Source organism: Yamadazyma tenuis, chromosome 2 (assembly GCF_029203305.1).
Source record: "Yamadazyma tenuis chromosome 2, complete sequence".
In the NCBI taxonomy this organism is placed as follows: domain Eukaryota; kingdom Fungi; phylum Ascomycota; class Pichiomycetes; order Serinales; family Debaryomycetaceae; genus Yamadazyma; species Yamadazyma tenuis.
The window spans coordinates 1011092-1028055 of NC_089462.1; the positions used below are offsets into that span (position 1 = coordinate 1011092).

At 40.2% G+C, this 16964-nt stretch overlaps 8 protein-coding genes across 8 annotated transcripts; 6 read left to right on the top strand and 2 right to left on the bottom strand. All coding sequences in view use genetic code 12, as the record gives it.

Annotated features, from left to right (window-relative positions):
• Positions 1 to 118: 118 nt before the first annotated feature.
• Positions 119 to 1518, top strand: RPN11 (multicatalytic endopeptidase; the record flags this gene model as incomplete). The annotated part of the gene is made up of 2 exons (XM_006689610.2): positions 119 to 1028; positions 1265 to 1518. 2 exons carry the CDS (start codon positions 119 to 121, stop codon positions 1516 to 1518), a joined length of 1164 nt encoding a protein of 387 aa, XP_006689673.2.
• A 294-nt stretch (positions 1519 to 1812) lies between these two features.
• On the top strand, positions 1813 to 3888 carry PSN45_001784 (DNA polymerase alpha-associated DNA helicase A; the record flags this gene model as incomplete). The annotated part of the gene is made up of 1 exon (XM_006689608.2): positions 1813 to 3888. The coding sequence occupies one exon, from the start codon at positions 1813 to 1815 to the stop codon at positions 3886 to 3888; it is 2076 nt and encodes a 691-aa protein (XP_006689671.2).
• An 803-nt stretch (positions 3889 to 4691) lies between these two features.
• Positions 4692 to 8659, top strand: PUT3 (Transcriptional activator; the record flags this gene model as incomplete). The annotated part of the gene is made up of 2 exons (XM_006689606.2): positions 4692 to 5472; positions 5886 to 8659. 2 exons carry the CDS (start codon positions 4692 to 4694, stop codon positions 8657 to 8659), a joined length of 3555 nt encoding a protein of 1184 aa, XP_006689669.2.
• A 139-nt stretch (positions 8660 to 8798) lies between these two features.
• PSN45_001786 (uncharacterized protein) lies at positions 8799 to 9752 on the bottom strand (the record flags this gene model as incomplete). Its single annotated transcript, XM_066157731.1, has 1 exon — positions 8799 to 9752. One exon carries the CDS (start codon positions 9750 to 9752, stop codon positions 8799 to 8801), a length of 954 nt encoding a protein of 317 aa, XP_066013828.1.
• A 201-nt stretch (positions 9753 to 9953) lies between these two features.
• ETF1 (Electron transfer flavoprotein alpha-subunit) lies at positions 9954 to 10940 on the bottom strand (the record flags this gene model as incomplete). The annotated part of the gene is made up of 1 exon (XM_006690302.2): positions 9954 to 10940. The coding sequence occupies one exon, from the start codon at positions 10938 to 10940 to the stop codon at positions 9954 to 9956; it is 987 nt and encodes a 328-aa protein (XP_006690365.1).
• Positions 10941 to 11973: 1033 nt separating this feature from the next.
• On the top strand, positions 11974 to 14286 carry PSN45_001788 (uncharacterized protein; the record flags this gene model as incomplete). The annotated part of the gene is made up of 1 exon (XM_066157732.1): positions 11974 to 14286. The coding sequence occupies one exon, from the start codon at positions 11974 to 11976 to the stop codon at positions 14284 to 14286; it is 2313 nt and encodes a 770-aa protein (XP_066013829.1).
• A 520-nt stretch (positions 14287 to 14806) lies between these two features.
• On the top strand, positions 14807 to 16021 carry HAT2 (Histone acetyltransferase type B subunit 2; the record flags this gene model as incomplete). Its single annotated transcript, XM_066157733.1, has 1 exon — positions 14807 to 16021. One exon carries the CDS (start codon positions 14807 to 14809, stop codon positions 16019 to 16021), a length of 1215 nt encoding a protein of 404 aa, XP_066013830.1.
• Positions 16022 to 16189: 168 nt separating this feature from the next.
• On the top strand, positions 16190 to 16921 carry PSN45_001790 (uncharacterized protein; the record flags this gene model as incomplete). Its single annotated transcript, XM_066157734.1, has 1 exon — positions 16190 to 16921. One exon carries the CDS (start codon positions 16190 to 16192, stop codon positions 16919 to 16921), a length of 732 nt encoding a protein of 243 aa, XP_066013831.1.
• Between the last annotated feature and the right edge of the window lie 43 nt (positions 16922 to 16964).

Here is a 16964-nt window from a genome sequence, read left to right on the forward strand (position 1 = left end):
ACAAGTGCATTGATTCCAAGAGGAGTTTCATCACGTGACACTATAGGCTCGCTGATTGTTCGCGCGACTTCGATCAAATCTAACTTGCCACCAAAAGTCATATACAAATTTAACTAACATGGAGAACTTACAGAGATTGTTAGGAGCTGCCGGTGGATTTGGCCGTGCGCCCGTCGCTGCCTCTGATGGACCCGCTATAGACAATGCTGAAACCGTCTACATATCGTCATTGGCATTGTTGAAGATGTTGAAGCATGGTAGAGCCGGTGTGCCAATGGAAGTGATGGGGTTGATGTTGGGAGAATTCGTCGACGAGTTCACTATTCAAGTGATTGATGTGTTTGCCATGCCCCAGTCTGGTACCGGTGTTTCTGTGGAAGCGGTTGACGATGTTTTCCAAACCAAAATGATGGATATGTTGAGACAAACTGGACGGGACCAAATGGTTGTTGGATGGTATCACTCACATCCAGGGTTTGGGTGTTGGTTATCATCAGTGGATGTGAACACCCAACAGTCATTTGAACAATTGAACAAAAGGGCCGTGGCTGTGGTGATAGATCCTATTCAGTCGGTTAAGGGTAAAGTTGTTATAGACGCATTCAGAACTATCGATACCTCCACTTTAATGATGGGCCAGGAACCAAGACAGACCACTTCTAACGTCGGTCACTTGAATAAGCCCTCGATTCAGGCATTAATTCATGGGTTGAACCGTCATTATTACTCATTGAATATTGACTACCACAAAACTTCTTACGAAACAAATATGTTATTGAACTTGCATAAGAATACTTGGCAATCAGGTTTAAAAATGAGCAACTTCGACCACCAAGACCACAAAAATTTGGAAAATACCGAAAAGATGGTCAAAGTAGCAGAGTTGTATAATCAAAGAGTACAAGAAGAGAAGGAATTGCTGGAAGAGCAATTAAAAACTAGATATGTGGGTAAACAAGACCCCAAAAAGCACTTGAGTGATACTGCAGAAATTGCTATCGAGGAGAATGTCACGTCCTTGTTGACCAGTAACATAAATAGTTTAGCCATTCAGTAGCTTCAAGAGTTAATAATCACAAGATTTTAGATGCTTCGCGTTTCAAATTGATCAGGGATAATTAAATATAGCATTATCACCACAATATTAAATTTCGTATCATGGGAGTATGTAACAGATAAGCACATCCGAAATCTTTGTGTCTCTATAAACCCCAATCAATGAGTACTAACCGGTTCCAGCTTGGAAAATTGATTCACTATTCAGCAGACTTGGTGTTGTTCTCCATCATTTTAGCTGGAATTCACAGAAACACTGGCTTAGTGTTTGATGCCTCCAACTTATCATCTGTTGATTTCCGCAGATGGTTTGCCAAGTATTTGAACTTTGGAGAAACTTGTTACGATAAACTTGTTTCGTTATTGAAGATGTCTGGCTACTTCAAGCAAAACAATTTGATATCTGACTACTTGACAAGAGAGACAAAGAAATTTGTCGATGAGCAAGCCAAAAGAGATTGAAACTTGGCAGTTGTGGTTCTTTTGTTCTTCCTATATATAGTTTTTAAATTCCTTGTATCTATTTAATGTACCCTATAAACAGTAACCTCACACTCGCAAATTTACATCTCAAAAGCAGAGCGGTATGTTAAAGATCCCACTATTATCCTGATGATTCTAGAGAATGAGCTGTATCAATGAGATAAAAAACTCCTTAGTATGCCTAGGTGCATAGGAGTTGGAGTTATGTCAAGCTTGAGCCCATGAAAACGGGAGTAAATAATCCATGTCAACTACTAACTCATACTCAGATAAATGACAACTACTTTTGAGGAAAGATTCAAAAATGCTATTGAGTTGGAACAGAAAATCGATCTTGACCAAACAAATGTGTATCTTGAAGCATACAGTTCCAAGAAGCTAGCCAAATTGGGTCTTGCAATTGTCAATTTGGTTATTGATAATATTCGAACTGGCTTGGGAGGGAAGACCATCATAGATTTGGTGATAGATCCAGCTTTGGGGAGCGATAAGGAAATCGAACTTGGAAGCATAAGGGTTGGTGATATAGTTAAATTGGATAAAATGGCAGGACTGGGGACGAAGGAAGAGCTGAATGAAGACAATGGCAAAGATGATGAGTTAAGCGGAGTTATTACTAGAATCAATTCCAAATCTGTGTGCATGTCAGTTGACGAAGATACCAACGATGACAAAGTTTTGAACATGTATAACAATACAGCAAGTGATAACAATAAAATGTGGATTGTCAAGTTAACCAATTCGATAACGTACAAGAGAATGATAATATCGATGAATAAACTACGTGATTTGGAGTCTAAACCTGATCTCATCCAACTTTTACTAGGTGAAACTCCATACTACTCTTATAATAATCAAAAAAAATTGAATGAGAAGGACTTTTTCAACCAAAGCCTCAACCAATCCCAGAAAGAAGCTATTGAGTTCTCCATCAACAGTCCTGTCACTATCATTCATGGTCCTCCAGGGACAGGAAAAACATTCACCATCATTGAGATAGTTCAACAGCTTGTGACCAACCACAATGAACGGGTCCTTGTTTGTGGACCTTCCAATATATCTGTCGACACGATACTTGAAAGGTTGGCCCCAACTTTCACAGAATCTTCGACTAAACGTAAAAAAAAGTCAAAAGAAGCATCAGGCCAGGTCATCCGAATTGGACACCCTGCCCGACTTCTTGGTGCCAACTTACAGCATTCCTTGGACATATTGAGTAAGGGTACCTCAAATGACATTCTTGCTGATATTGAAGGCGATATCAAAGAAACATTGACTAAAATCAAAAAGTGTAAAAGAAGAGTTGAGAGAAAAGCTCTTTACCAAGAATTGAAACAATTTAAGAAGGAATTAAGAGGACGGGAAAAGAAAATCATCAAAGATCTTCTTGTTGCATCCAAAGTGATTACTAGTACCCTTCATGGAGCTGGATCTCGAGAACTCCTTTCCGTATATGATGACAAGGTGTTTAATAAGGAGAACCCATTTTTCCACACCATAATAATCGATGAGGTATCACAATCGTTAGAGCCCCAATGTTGGATCCCTCTTATAAACCATCTTGGAATCAAAAGGCTTATCATTGCTGGGGATAATATGCAACTTCCTCCTACCATCAAAACCCTCGACTCGGCCGTCAAAATCGATAAGAAAACCACTGCAAATCTAGAAGTCACCTTGTTTGACCGGCTTGTGAAATACGTCGAGGGCAACAAGTACAAGAAGTTGCTTGACATTCAGTACCGTATGAATGAAGAAATAATGCAGTTCCCATCTCAGGAACTATATGAAGGGAAGCTTCAAGCGTTCAAAGACAATGCTTCCATCTCACTTGTAGACCTACCCAACGTGGAAAGGGATGACGACACTGAGCTTAAGTGCATTTGGATGGACACTCAAGGAGGCGACTTCCAAGAGCAAATGAACGAAGACGAGAACAATTCCAAGTTTAACGAATATGAAGCGGCATTGGTGAATCAGCATCTCAAAAAGCTTACTCTGTTGCAGGTAGCACCCCAAGATATAGGGGTGATATCTCCGTATAATGCCCAAGTGTCTCTACTTAAGCGGATCATAAACAACCCTGCTGTTGAAATTAGTACGGTGGATGGATTCCAAGGAAGAGAGAAAGAAGTGATTATTATATCTTTGGTGAGGTCGAACTCGTCAAATGAGATTGGATTTCTCAAGGAGAGAAGAAGAATGAACGTGGCAATGACTCGGCCCAAACGGCAACTTTATGTGGTGGGAGATCTAGAATTGCTCTCGGGGTCTACCGAGTATTTGAAGCATTGGTGCCAAACGGTCGAGGCCCACTATGACATTCGATATCCCGAGATCGAATATTAATAGGCAGCCGGATGAGGCCAATTATTTCACCGAATTGGAAACCCGGGAGGTTATATATCTGTTCCTATTTGAGACCTAATGGAACCTTGAACCGAAAGTTTTCTGGGCTGTGTTCTGGTGAAGCTTTTAGCGCTCGTGTTAAAAAAGTTACGATACTATTTACAAATGTATCAAAATGAACCCGAGACATGACTGGGAATGAGACGAGCATTTTTTATCAGGTGCATTCTTTCCTCTAGCGCCTACACGAATTAATAATATGTACCTTAAAAGTAAAGCGCGCCAAATGGGCCGTTATGAACTTCTCCACGAACGCGAAATAACTTCTCGTGTAGCTCCTTCTTTTTGAATAGTAGGCGATGCATCAATTGTGCAGGGAGAATTATGTGAATGAATGTAACCTAAACATTTGTATTGTACATAGAGTTAAGGTTAACCTCAAGAGGTAATGGCCAAGGATTATGAACATGTCGGCAAAGGTTAAGGTGTGTATGGGGCGATTCCAACAAGCCCATGTAGTTTAACCAAAGAAGCTACGTGCCTCTAAAAACGGCGCTTATTTTGTATATTTATACCTCAAATTCCTTGGTGGATGTGAATTTCCTTTCAAAACATTTGTATCTGTTATTCAAGTTCTTTATTAATACCCCCTCCCCGGTGCTATCGTTCTTTTTCTGTTGTGTTCTGCTATTATCCCAAAGTAACAACATCAAGCTTCTAGCAATACTTCATTCTTTAGTATTGTCACCATCGCTCCCTACACACGTATATCCCATCCCATTCATTGATCTTGTTAGAACATCATGCAATTGTTTAACTTAGCCACCTGTTTGTCCATATTAGCCGTCATTGAAGCTGCGACACTCGTTGTGACCCAAACCGAAATAGCTACTGTCATTTTAGAAAACGGTGTTTTGTCGACCATTCTTCCCTCGTCTTCGGCCAATTCATCTTCGACTTTGAACTCGACCTCCCAATCATCCACCATCATTAATACCCCAAGTTTAGATGCCGAAATCAAGCCTGCTACTGTTTCGCCAATCACTTACACTGCTCCATCCCAAGCTCCAACCACTCTTTTGACCGTGAGCTCTTACGTTGCACCAGTGACAGTCCCAACTTCAACCACCCCAGCTGCTGTCACCACCCAAGCTGCTACCACTGAAGCCGCTGCTACAACCAGCTCTAGTTCCAATATTGGTGGCAGTGTAGACCAAGATTTTGCTTCGTCCATCTTGAATGCCCACAATGAAAAGAGAGCTGCTCACGGTGTTGGCTCCTTGACATGGGACGACAACCTTTACCAATATGCTGCTGCTTATGCTAGTAAATATGACTGTTCTGGTACTTTGACCCACTCTGGTGGTCAATATGGTGAAAACTTGGCAGTTGGATACTCTGATGGGGTCAGTGCCTTGGAAGCTTGGTACGATGAAGGTTCCAACTACGACTATTCCAGTGCATCTTCTTTTGACCACTTTACCCAAGTGATCTGGAAGTCTACCACCAAGTTGGGTTGTGCCAAGAAGGACTGTACTGCTGAAAACTGGGGCCAATATGTCATTTGCTCTTACGACCCAGCCGGTAATTACATTGGCGAAGGAAAAGAAAACTTGTTTTCTTAAAACGGTGTTACGGTGTTGGAAATGATTCATTAAAATTAGTTTGCTTTATACATGTTTGAAATATGGGTCAGTTTGCAGCCATTGCAATAATACGTAGAAAGTGTAGTTTTTTTTTTGTGGCTTTACTCTTGTTGTTGGTATCAAGATAGGTTCAACTATCCTAGCTTAGTTCAACTTCTACCATCTAGGGTTTACCATTACGATAACTTTAGCCTATTCGGGTCCTGTGATCCTGGTCCTGTGATCAGATTGTCGCGAAATTTGTTCCTTGTACAACGTCGGTAAGGAGTTACAATCAAGTCCGAATAATTAACGCATCCGTGGAGATACACAGCCCATCGGGATAGACAAAAGTAAATTGATACCAGTTAGTTGTATCTAATAGTGACACATATTCAATGGTCTCCCAAAAGCCTGGAATAAATGATGAGATGCTCAACCAAAGTCCAGTCGAAGTTGATATGATTGCGGAAGAAATCGCAGGAGATTCAGAAAGAGGTGAAACAGATAAGAATGGCAAGCAGAAGAAACGAACAAACATGGCGTGTATTCGATGTAGAACACGGCATGTACGGTGTCCTGGTGGTGACCCCTGTAAAAAGTGTCAGTTAGCCAAGACCAAGTGTGAGTACGTGGAAGCAGATAAAAAGATTGTTGTTTCGATGAAATACCTCTCGAAGCTTCACGACGACATTGCCCGCCTAAAGAAAGAGAATGCTACTTTGAGGACAAATCTTAAGAATGAGGAGTTAAGGCGAACGGGTGAAAATGGTTCGAGAATAGGTAACTCATTTGAGTATCATACAAAAACCCCACACAACCAGCTTTTATTCAATGAAGTCACCAGTTCAGCGTTTAATACCGGTGAGATCATTCAGCCGTCACTTGATAAGTATGGACGGCTTATTCAATCCCGTACTGGAGAAAGAATCTATGTGGGGTCTTCTTCCATGACATTGTTTGGATTGGAAATCCAGAATATGGTACCCGCTGCTTACAGTCCTTCTAATAACGGAAATGCAGCCAATAGTCCATTATCGACCATGTCAGAATCAGGAGCGGGTGCTGACAAAAGAGAAGCTGAAGTTATGGAAAAGGAAGGAAACGCCTACAAAATTACATTGGCCAAAACTAACACTCGACCTGGACTTTCAATCAACTTCACTTTACCTTCTTATTCATATGCCATGTTACTTGTGGACAATTTCATCAATTATAACGATGGATGCTTTTACTTTTTCAATGAAGGTCTAGTCAAAAGGTTTCTAATGAACTTATACTCTGGTAATACTGAAGAAAACAAAAAGATCATGCGGAGAAACCTTAATCTTACCAAAAGATACGATGCTGATGAGAACTCAATCAAGAACGATAGAGATGATGATACGATCCTCGAAACCATGTGGTTTTGTAAGATTTTATTGATATTTGCAACTGGGGAGATGTACTTGGGTACTGAATCTGATGTTCATATCAAAACAGCTAAGCACCAGTATAAGGCCGAAAACAAGAAACAGAAGAAAGAAGCAAATACAAATCGAACTTTTCCGAAGAATACTTTACCAGGTTCAGGTTATTTCTACCAAGCTTCTGAACTCTTTACTGGTTTATTTGCTTCTGGAGCTATCGACAACATTACTAAAGATGGAGGTATAGAAGTCATGTTGTTATATGCTTTCTTTCTTCAGGTTGCAGATTGCACAATTGCATCATATTTTTACTTTGGGTTGGCTTTAAGGTCAGCTTTGATCTTAGGCTGGCATGTTGACTCAGAACAAAATACGCTAGACCGGTTTGAGTTGGAACATAGAAGAAGACTTTGGTGGACAGTCTATATGTATGAAAGGATGTTGTCATCAAAAGCAGGGCTTCCCCTTAGCTTTTCAGATGATAGTGTTTCCACTGAACTCCCCAAAGATATTGATATGTCATTGGTTGATTTTCCTGCTGATGACAGCGATGTCAGAGGGTACTACATATTCCCTTCAGCTGAGTACATCAACAACTGTGTCACAATTACTCAGATCAACGCAATAATCTTATCATGCCTATATACCAAGCAACCAACTATTAATATTCTCCCAGTTGTGTCTGATTTGGTACACAGACTTATGAATTGGAAGAACAGTTTGCCCGAATTCTTGAAGATTGATTTCCAAAGTGAGGATCTAAAGATATCCCGTTTAATAGTCAATTTGATGACTGAATACTTCCAGGGTATCAACTTGGCTGTGAGGCCGTTACTTTTCCATTTTGCTTCGAAAAAATTGAAAGAATTACAAACCCAAAACAACGTTAACAAATATGTGGATTTGTCAAGGTACTCCAAAAACGTTATAACTTTGTTAAATGCTTCCTTTCAAGCTTCTATAAATACAGTAAGATCGATTTGGGCATTACTACCGGATAATATGGTGGCGTTATTTGGGTGGATGGACAGAGAGTATTTATTCACTTCAGCCTTAACATTGATCTTGTTTAACTCGTCATTTGGATTACACGATGCCACCAAAGAACATTTGGATCATGCCTTGACAGTATTCACCAAGATGAAAAAACTAGGAAACTATCCTGCAGCTGTAAGGAGAGCACAACTATTGAAGTTGATTAGCATTTTAGACTTCAACAGAGTCATGAGGGACTTATTGACTAAACATGATGACGAAGGACTATTTTCAACCAGTGTTAGCCCTAATGATCCTGAAATGCCTGTTGAGCCACCGACCTTGAACATGACTAACCATGAGAAAACTGACCAACACCAGAGTAATGATTCAATCGGACAAAATGAGCTCAACATCAACAACGAGCTTGAACCTTTGATCAGTATTAAGTTTGACGCATACGATATGAACGAGCTTGAAACTCTATATCCGAAGAATGAAGCTGAAGGTATCGAAGGATTCACCGAGTTTAATGAAGAGCAAAAATTATGGCACGAAATTACCAATGATGCGGTTTGGTTGCAACATGCGCCTAACAAACCAGCTTCTTCTGCAACTCCAGGAAATGAGTTCAATGAATCATCTGATGACGGTGAAGAGATGACTGAAGTTCTTGAAGCCTTTGACAGCAAAGTCACACAAGATACGCCAGGCTATGGTGATATGTTAAATCACGAGTTCCATGATCTTATGCATGGCTAAGGGCGCATAGTTTATATATATATGTATTTAATAGACGGCAGTGCAGGCGGAGTACCTAATGAAAACTTGTGGTATTGTACATATCAGTATACAAACTTCCGATGGGTGAAAAATAAAGTACATAATTTGGCTTCGACTCTCAATTGAAAAACTCCAGTAATCCGGGTGACCCATCATTCATCTGCTGGTATAACAGTTGAGGTGCCACCGCTTGGTTCAATTGTTGTTGTTGTTGTTGATGTTGTTGTTGTTGATGTTGTTGTTGCTGGTGCTGGTGCTGATTACCAGTCATATTGTTCATCGGCATACCATTATTAGCAAATTGCTTTTGGGGTTGGTATTGGTGTATGGGTGGCTGGTTCTGGGGCTGCTGGGGCTTTTGGACCATTTGATGTCGTTGCTGGGCCATGTGGTTAGGCATCATGTTGTTGAGCATGGGTGAATTTACGTTACTCATGGGATTACTGGCCATTGTATTTACACCATTAGGCAGCATTCCTGGCAGCATCCCGTTCTGTAAGTTTTGCATAGGAGGCTGTTGTATGTTGTTAGGAATATTGTTCATTATATTTCCAGAAACGTTACTCGGCATTCGATTCTGCATGGAATTATTAGGAATACTGTTGGGCATGGTATTGGTTACGTTAGGAGTTGAGGAATTGGTCAGCAGCTTTCCCATTTGTTCTTCTTTCATTTGCTGCATCTTCAATCTTAAAAATTGCAAAGCTTCAGGATATAATTCAGTGAGTTTAGTGTATAAACTATTCAATTCTGGCATGTCAGGAGGTGCTTGGATGATGAATGGAAATGGGGTTCTGCTGGTTTGATGAGACGGATCATCCAAATGGTACTTCTCGTGAATGAAGGTGAGAACCTGTAAGTTGCAATGGATACGTCTAGTATAACCTTGATATTGTTCAACCACTCTTTGTCTCTCCTGCGGTTGTAATCGACTTAAAGCCTGCAGATTTATCAACACATTATTATATATATTGATAGCTTTCTTCAATATCTGTGAGTTGATTAGGAGAAGGCAAGAGACTCTGTCTCTATCCACCGTGAGTGGAGTTCTATCATTCATGGATCCATTCATTAGAGTGTAAGAAAAAAAACACTTTGTTTAGATGTCGCGATAGCAGAAAAAAGCCGCTCTGAAAGCTTGAAAACATACGAAGAGTAGTTGCAAAAATTCATTCTGAGATACAACTATCTGTAAATGTGTATTAAATTCGTACGTACTCTGTCGAGAAATTTTAAGCGGAGGGGATCAATATAAACTTGAAACTAAAGTTACTTACAACTTTTCAGTTAATTCGGGGATAATTTGGTTCAAATCTCCTACTAAGCCAATGTCGGCAACATTGAAAATGGCAGATTCAGGGTCTTTATTGATGGCAACGATGGTCTGGGAATCTTTCATACCCGCCAAATGTTGAATGGCCCCAGAAATACCCACCGCAATGTACAATTCGGGTGCAACAATCTTACCAGTTTGTCCAACTTGTAAAGAGTTGTCACAGAAACCAGAGTCCACAGCAGCTCTGGAAGCTCCAATAGCGGCATTTAGTTTGGTAGCCAAAGGCTCGAGTAGTTCATCAAAGGTTTCTTTGTTTTTTAAACCACGGCCTCCAGAAACAATCCTGGTAGCAGAACCTAATTCAGGCCTTTCTGAGGTGAGCAATTCTTCGGAAACAAATTCAGTTCTGCTTCCAGACTCAGCTGACGAACTAAATTCTTCAATGGCCGCAGATCCCCCGGTGGCATCAACTGGTGTAAATGCAGAAGCTCTCACAGAAGCTAAAATGACACTTTCATTGCTTTTCACTGTAGCCAATGCATTACCAGCATAAATAGGTCTGACAAACGTTGAATCGTCAACAACCTTAAGAATGTCACTAACGGGTTGAGAGTCTATCAATGCACCGAGTCTTGGTAAAACGGATTTTCCAACCGCTGATGCACTAGTTAAGAAGTGAGTGTAGCTAGAAGATTGGATGATTTCTTTAAGGGTGGGAGCTAGTTCTTCTGCCAAGTAATGTTCGTACTTGTCCCCTTTAACTTGTATGACTTTTTGGATGGTTGGGATTTTGGAAACGTCAGCAGCAATGGATTCACCACCTGGACCGAATACCACCGCTGTTACTGGCTTGCCTATTTGGTTGGCAGCATTGAGTGACGATAATGAACTGGGAGAAATCTTGCCACCAGCAGACTCCACAAATGCGAGTGTGTCAAGCTTGTATACTGTGGAAGCAAATCCTCTTTTGAACACACTGAACATTATTTTGAATTGAACTGGTGAACTGAGTCAGATTGGTTTATGAAAAATTTGGACGGTCGCGAAAAAGGTCCGGTTTCGGCCATGATTGCAAAATCTTCAGTTAACTGGTGTTGTGTATGCCGAGAAAAGCTGCAAGCAATGTATGTACATGTTGGAAGGCATATTATAGCTCTAAGAATATCAAACGTCAACTACAAGAAAAGGAAGTTTTGTGCTGATGGAGCGTTTTTTTCTTTTGAGGGAAATCAGCCCACTTCAAGTGATTGGGGCCTACATAAAGCGATTGCGTACAAGAGGACTATAGTGACCACGATCACACATTCTTGGGTACATTTCACTTGTTCTATTACTAGTCTCCTTATCCATGATAATCAACATAGTGTGGCTAAAAGTACGTCTAGTATTTTATACTCACAACAATAAAGGTTGCTAACACTGGATTACCTTCGATTCACTGGTTGTCCTCCTTAAACTTATACAGCCTGGATATATGTGTGACAGCTGAACTCCGAATAACCAAACAATATCAGGGTTTAATATGAGATTGTGAACTAACGATGAACTCCGCATTGAAGAGTTGCAAAATCTCATACTTCCTTCAAATTCCTACCACACATATAATAACTCACGTCTCCAAAAACAGTTCAGTTCATGGCCCTATATGCGCATCTATCATCCATAACTTCCAATTCCTTAGAAACCTATACTTATTCACATGTCTGTTAGGTTTTCTTTTGGTAGCCACATATTTTAAAGTCGCACTGATTTTAGCATGCATTACCCCATGTGTGTCAAAATTTGAGTGATGACGAATAGAAATCGAAGAAGCATGAGCCAAGACTCACGGCCGGGGACTTCAAGTACAGATGGCAGTGAGAATAGACTTGTCAGCCCCAGTCCGAGCATCAGGAAGATCTCCCACCAAAGAGTGAACCCTCACGAAAGTAGTCGACTTTTACCAAGCAGAGGCATCGAATATCGTTCAGTTTACGAGGGAGAAAACCAACCACTTAATATAGGAAAAAGCTCTGAAATGCAAAACTCCGGCTCTATCCAATATTATGAAGGCTCTTTCCATTTTGGTGACGAAGAGGAACCTGACCAGGAACACTCTGGTGAAGATCAGACTCTGTTTTCCAAAATTCCAGGTGGAATGGGGATTTCCGGACCTAGTCAACATCCGTCTGAGTATCGACCAGTGACTGATGAAGACTCGGACTCGATGTCATGGGGAGAGTTATTGCCATACTATCTACCAATCTTGTCTTGGGTCAATCACTACTCATTACCATTCTTTTTGGGTGACTTATTAGGAGGTTTGTCATTAGTATTTTTCCAACTTCCTTTATCTATATCTTATGCGACATCGTTAGCGCATGTACCAGTAATATGTGGGTTGATGTCATTGGGAGTGGCACCTTTGATATACTTGATTTTTGGAAGTGTGCCACAGATGATTACGGGACCCGAATCAGCAATCTCATTAATAGTAGGACAAGCCGTGGAACCTATTTTGCACCACAACAAAACGGACATTAACCCTGTTGATCTTGTCGTAGCAATGACTTTCATCAGTGGTGCTACATTGTTGGGGTTTGGTTTGGGGCGGTTTGGGTTCCTTGATAATGTGTTGAGTGGTTCATTGTTAAAGGGCTTTATAAGTGGTGTGGGTATAGTCATGGCTATCAACAGTCTAGTACTGATGCTTGGGTTGACCAAGTTAATGAATCTAATATCTAATGACCCTACCGATATGGATATCCACTCTCCCTTTGATAAGTTTATGTTTTTGATCCACCACTATGATAGATATGAACCATTAACCTTCAAAATTAGCTTTGCCTCATTTACATTTTTAATGAGTGTATCGATTTTCAAATCCTATTGCAGCAAAAGAAATTTCAGGTTCCTGGACAAGTTGATTTACATTCCTGAAATCTTAATCATGGTAATAATCACAAGTTGTCTATGCTACAAATTTGACTGGCATGCCAACGGAATCGAGGTGGTTGGTTCGGTTAGCCAAGAAGGTGGAACTTTTCTGATCTACAATCCGCTCTCAATAAATCAATTTAGATTGATGAAGAAGGTTGGTACTTCAGGATTCTTATGTGCCATGTTAGGGTTTTTTGAAAGTACTACCGCTCTGAAATCATTGGGAACTACCTTCAATTTGCCTATTTCCTCGAACAGAGAATTAGTTGCATTGGGATTCATCAATGTAGTGGGTTCTATGTTTGGTGCACTTCCAGCTTTTGGTGGATATGGTAGAAGTAAGATCAATGCCATTTCGGCTAAGACGACATTCTCAGGTGCTTTGATGGGAATATTCACTATTTTTACCATAGCTTTCCTATCCGAAGGGCTTTATTACATTCCAAAGTGTATTTTGAGTGTGATAACTGCAAAAATTGGATTACTGTTAATGGATGAGGCGCCTTATGAATTAATGTTCCACTGGCGAAGCAGAGGATATAACGAATTAATTACGTTCTTTGTGACGGTGGTGACCACCATTTTCTTTTCTATGGAAGCAGGAATAGCGGTTGGACTCGTTTATCTGTTGATTCGAGTAATAAAGAATTCTACTTTATCAAGAATTCAGATTCTTGGAAGAATTCCTGGCACAAATACATTTGTGGATGCAGATATCAACGACAGATTATTGAAAATGGGTGAACATACAGAAGAATCTCACAATGGTAATATGCGAGATAGGAAATTAGGAAAGCTGCAGTTGAATCTTTTTACTGATGATTATTTCACCAGTGTCAACATGAATGTTTTGGAAGAAATAGAAGGGTGTTTGATAGTCAAGATCCCTGAACCCTTAACATTCACAAACACTAATGATTTAAGAACCCGTTTGAAGCGAGTAGAATTATATGGGTCAACCAAAGCTCATCCAGCTATGAAAAGAAGCAGGGACGAGTCTATGACCAAGTATGTGATATTTGACTTGAGAGGAATGTCCGAACTTGATTCTTCAGCTGCACAAATTCTCAAAGAGTTGATAATCAATTACCAAAATAGAAAGATCATATCACTTTTTGTAAGAGTTGCCAAAAACTTGCAGGTAAGAGAAAGACTATTCCGAACTGGGATTATTTCCCTCCTTATTGAAAATTTAGATGCACTTGGGTACTATAAGGCGAAACAGGAAGTGTTGCAAAAGAAGCCAAAAGATAACAGTTCGGATTTCCTATTCGAACAAGAGACTGCTAGCGGAATCGCTAACTTGGTTGAGGCTAAGGATGTTCCTTTTTTTGAACATATAAGTGACGCTCTAAAAGTGATTGACTATTATGAATCTTCGAACCAAGTAGGAGAATACCTGGTCGTATAACTTACTATCCCGCTTTTGCACCAATTATGTTTCAAACGATATATTCCATCCATTAACTTTGCAACCCTCACTCAAATTTTTCCCCCCTCTTTGGCTGCAAATCAATCTTCGCATTGAAGTCCTCCTCCTTACTTTTACCAACTTAAACAACGTAAACCTTCCATGAATATATATTATACTCACTCTATTAAGATCGAAGCCCTTAATATTTTCCTCGAGCTCTTCGTTTCTCAAATAACACTAGTTAACTAGGTCCTTACTCAATAAGTTAACATACATAATTTATTGTTTACGCATTGTGGGCTGGATCTGGGCCGGATCTGGGCCATACATCATGGATAGAATTAACCAATTCATAATTACCTTGATCAATTTTTCATAATGATTTTCATTAAACATAGGTTGTTCACGTTATCTTGATGGTCGTGTATGGCCTTTGTTTTCCTTCACCTACACAATTAGAACACAAAAGACGCGCACCAATCTGAAAAACTTGTGAACCCACAACCCAACCGGAACCATGTCCAACGAGGAAACTGCAAACCTTCAAGAAGAACTTGATGCCGAGAACACTATCAAGGAGGAATACAAGTTATGGAGAGAGAATTGCAGATTTATGTACGAATTTGTGAGTGAGACAGCTTTAAAATGGCCCTCTATCACTGTTCAATGGTTACCTGGCCACCATAAAGACGATTCGAATGGATTGTACGAATCCAGTCTTTTACTTGGAACACATACTTCTGGGGAAGACATTAACTTCCTCAAGGTAGCGTCTACCCAGTTGCCAATAACGAAGACTGAGGATAGTAAGGTGAACTCTAGAATAAAAATCACCAAGAAGTTCAAAAACAATTCAGAAATTAACAGAGCTAGATACATGTCACAAGACCCAAACACCGTGGCGACCATCAATGGTATGGGTGAAGTGGATATCTACAAGCTTGACTCTCCGACAAAGGAAAGTGTCCACCACTTGACTCATCACACAGATAATGGATACGGATTATCTTGGAACACCTTCAAGAGAGGCTATCTCGCTACTGGAGCTGATGACAAAAAAGTACAGGTAATTGAAATAGCAGGCGAAAGAGTAACCACAATCATCAAGCTTGAAGATCACAATGATATCGTCAATGATGTCAAATGGCACCCATTCAATGAGAATTTACTTGGATCGGTTTCGGATGACAAACACTTCAAGATTTTTGATATAAGAACATCCAGCAAACCCGTATTAGAGTTTTATGGAGATGAACTGAAAGGTATCAATACATTGTCTTTCTCTCCATTTTCGTCCAACCTTATCAGTATAGGCAATGCCAGTTCTACCATAAATCTATTAGATTTCCGTCAATTGTCTAGCGAAAAGGGTCAGTCATCAGGTTTATTGCACACGATGATGGGCCATTCCGATGCCATTACTTCTATAGAATTTTCTCCTCACGTTGATGGTATAATTGCTTCAGGGTCCCAAGACCGAAGAGTCATGATTTGGGATTTATCAAAAATTGGAGAAGAACAAGTTCAAGAGGATGCTGAAGATGGGTGTCCTGAGTTGTTCATGATGCATGCGGGTCATACAGGAGGTGTTACAGATTTGAATTGGTGCCCATACAAAGATTGGACTCTTGCTTCAGTTGCAGATGACAATATAGTCCATGTCTGGGAAATCTCAAAAACATTACTCATCTCGGAAGCCACTGAGGAGGTGGAAAGTAACGAGCTTGAGTAATGCCTTGAAGGGTTTCCTCATTTGTACAGTAAAAATGCAATAAACAACTTTAGAAGTTAACCGGTCTCAAAATGTATTCTTGTGAGGCAAGTCGCGGTCAATTCGCAAAGTTTTTTTGACCATCAAAAAAGTTACACCTTCAAAGAGCGGTTAGACCTGAATCACAAGATGTCTGATTTCCCTCCAAATTTATCTATCCGGCCCTTAACCATCGAAGATGTCGACCAATGTATTGCTTTAGAGGCCAAAGGCTTCAGTAAAAACGAAAGAGCCACACTTCAAAAGCTTAAGTACAGATTGACGGTATGCCCTGAATTGTGCTCTGGGTTATTTATTCGAGACTACAAGTACAAGTACAACGCAATTAATCTACCCTCCGTGGCTGAATCATTAGAGAAGAAACATGAAGTTGTGAAAAGACTGGGTCAAACAACTCCTGAACTTGAAGATGGAGTGGACTCCGATGCTCTCGATAAAGGTGACGATGATGATTTGGAAGATTTGCCAATGCTGTCCTCAGTTATAAAGGAGACTTTGGTCGGCCATATAATCGGGACCAAAATGTCTTCTGCCAGAGTGACCAACGAAGCTATGGATTTACCCACTGACAATGATGATACTACCGGACACATCGAAGGATCTAGATATATTGGTATACACTCATTGGTAATTGACCCAGAGTGGCAAGGAAAGAACTTGGGGACGTTGATCATGCACGATTACATCCAAAAGTTGAGTAACCAAGACTTAGGTGACAAAGTATCTTTGTTGTGTAAAGACAAATTAGTACCCTTCTACGAAAAGATCGGATTCAATAACTTGGGACAAAGTGAATGTAAGTTTGGAGGTGTACTGTGGATTGACATGTCTATGGATTTGATTCCTGAAGATGATGATTAGACTACCAAACGTAATTAGGGGAGTTATTTCTGTTATGTAATAT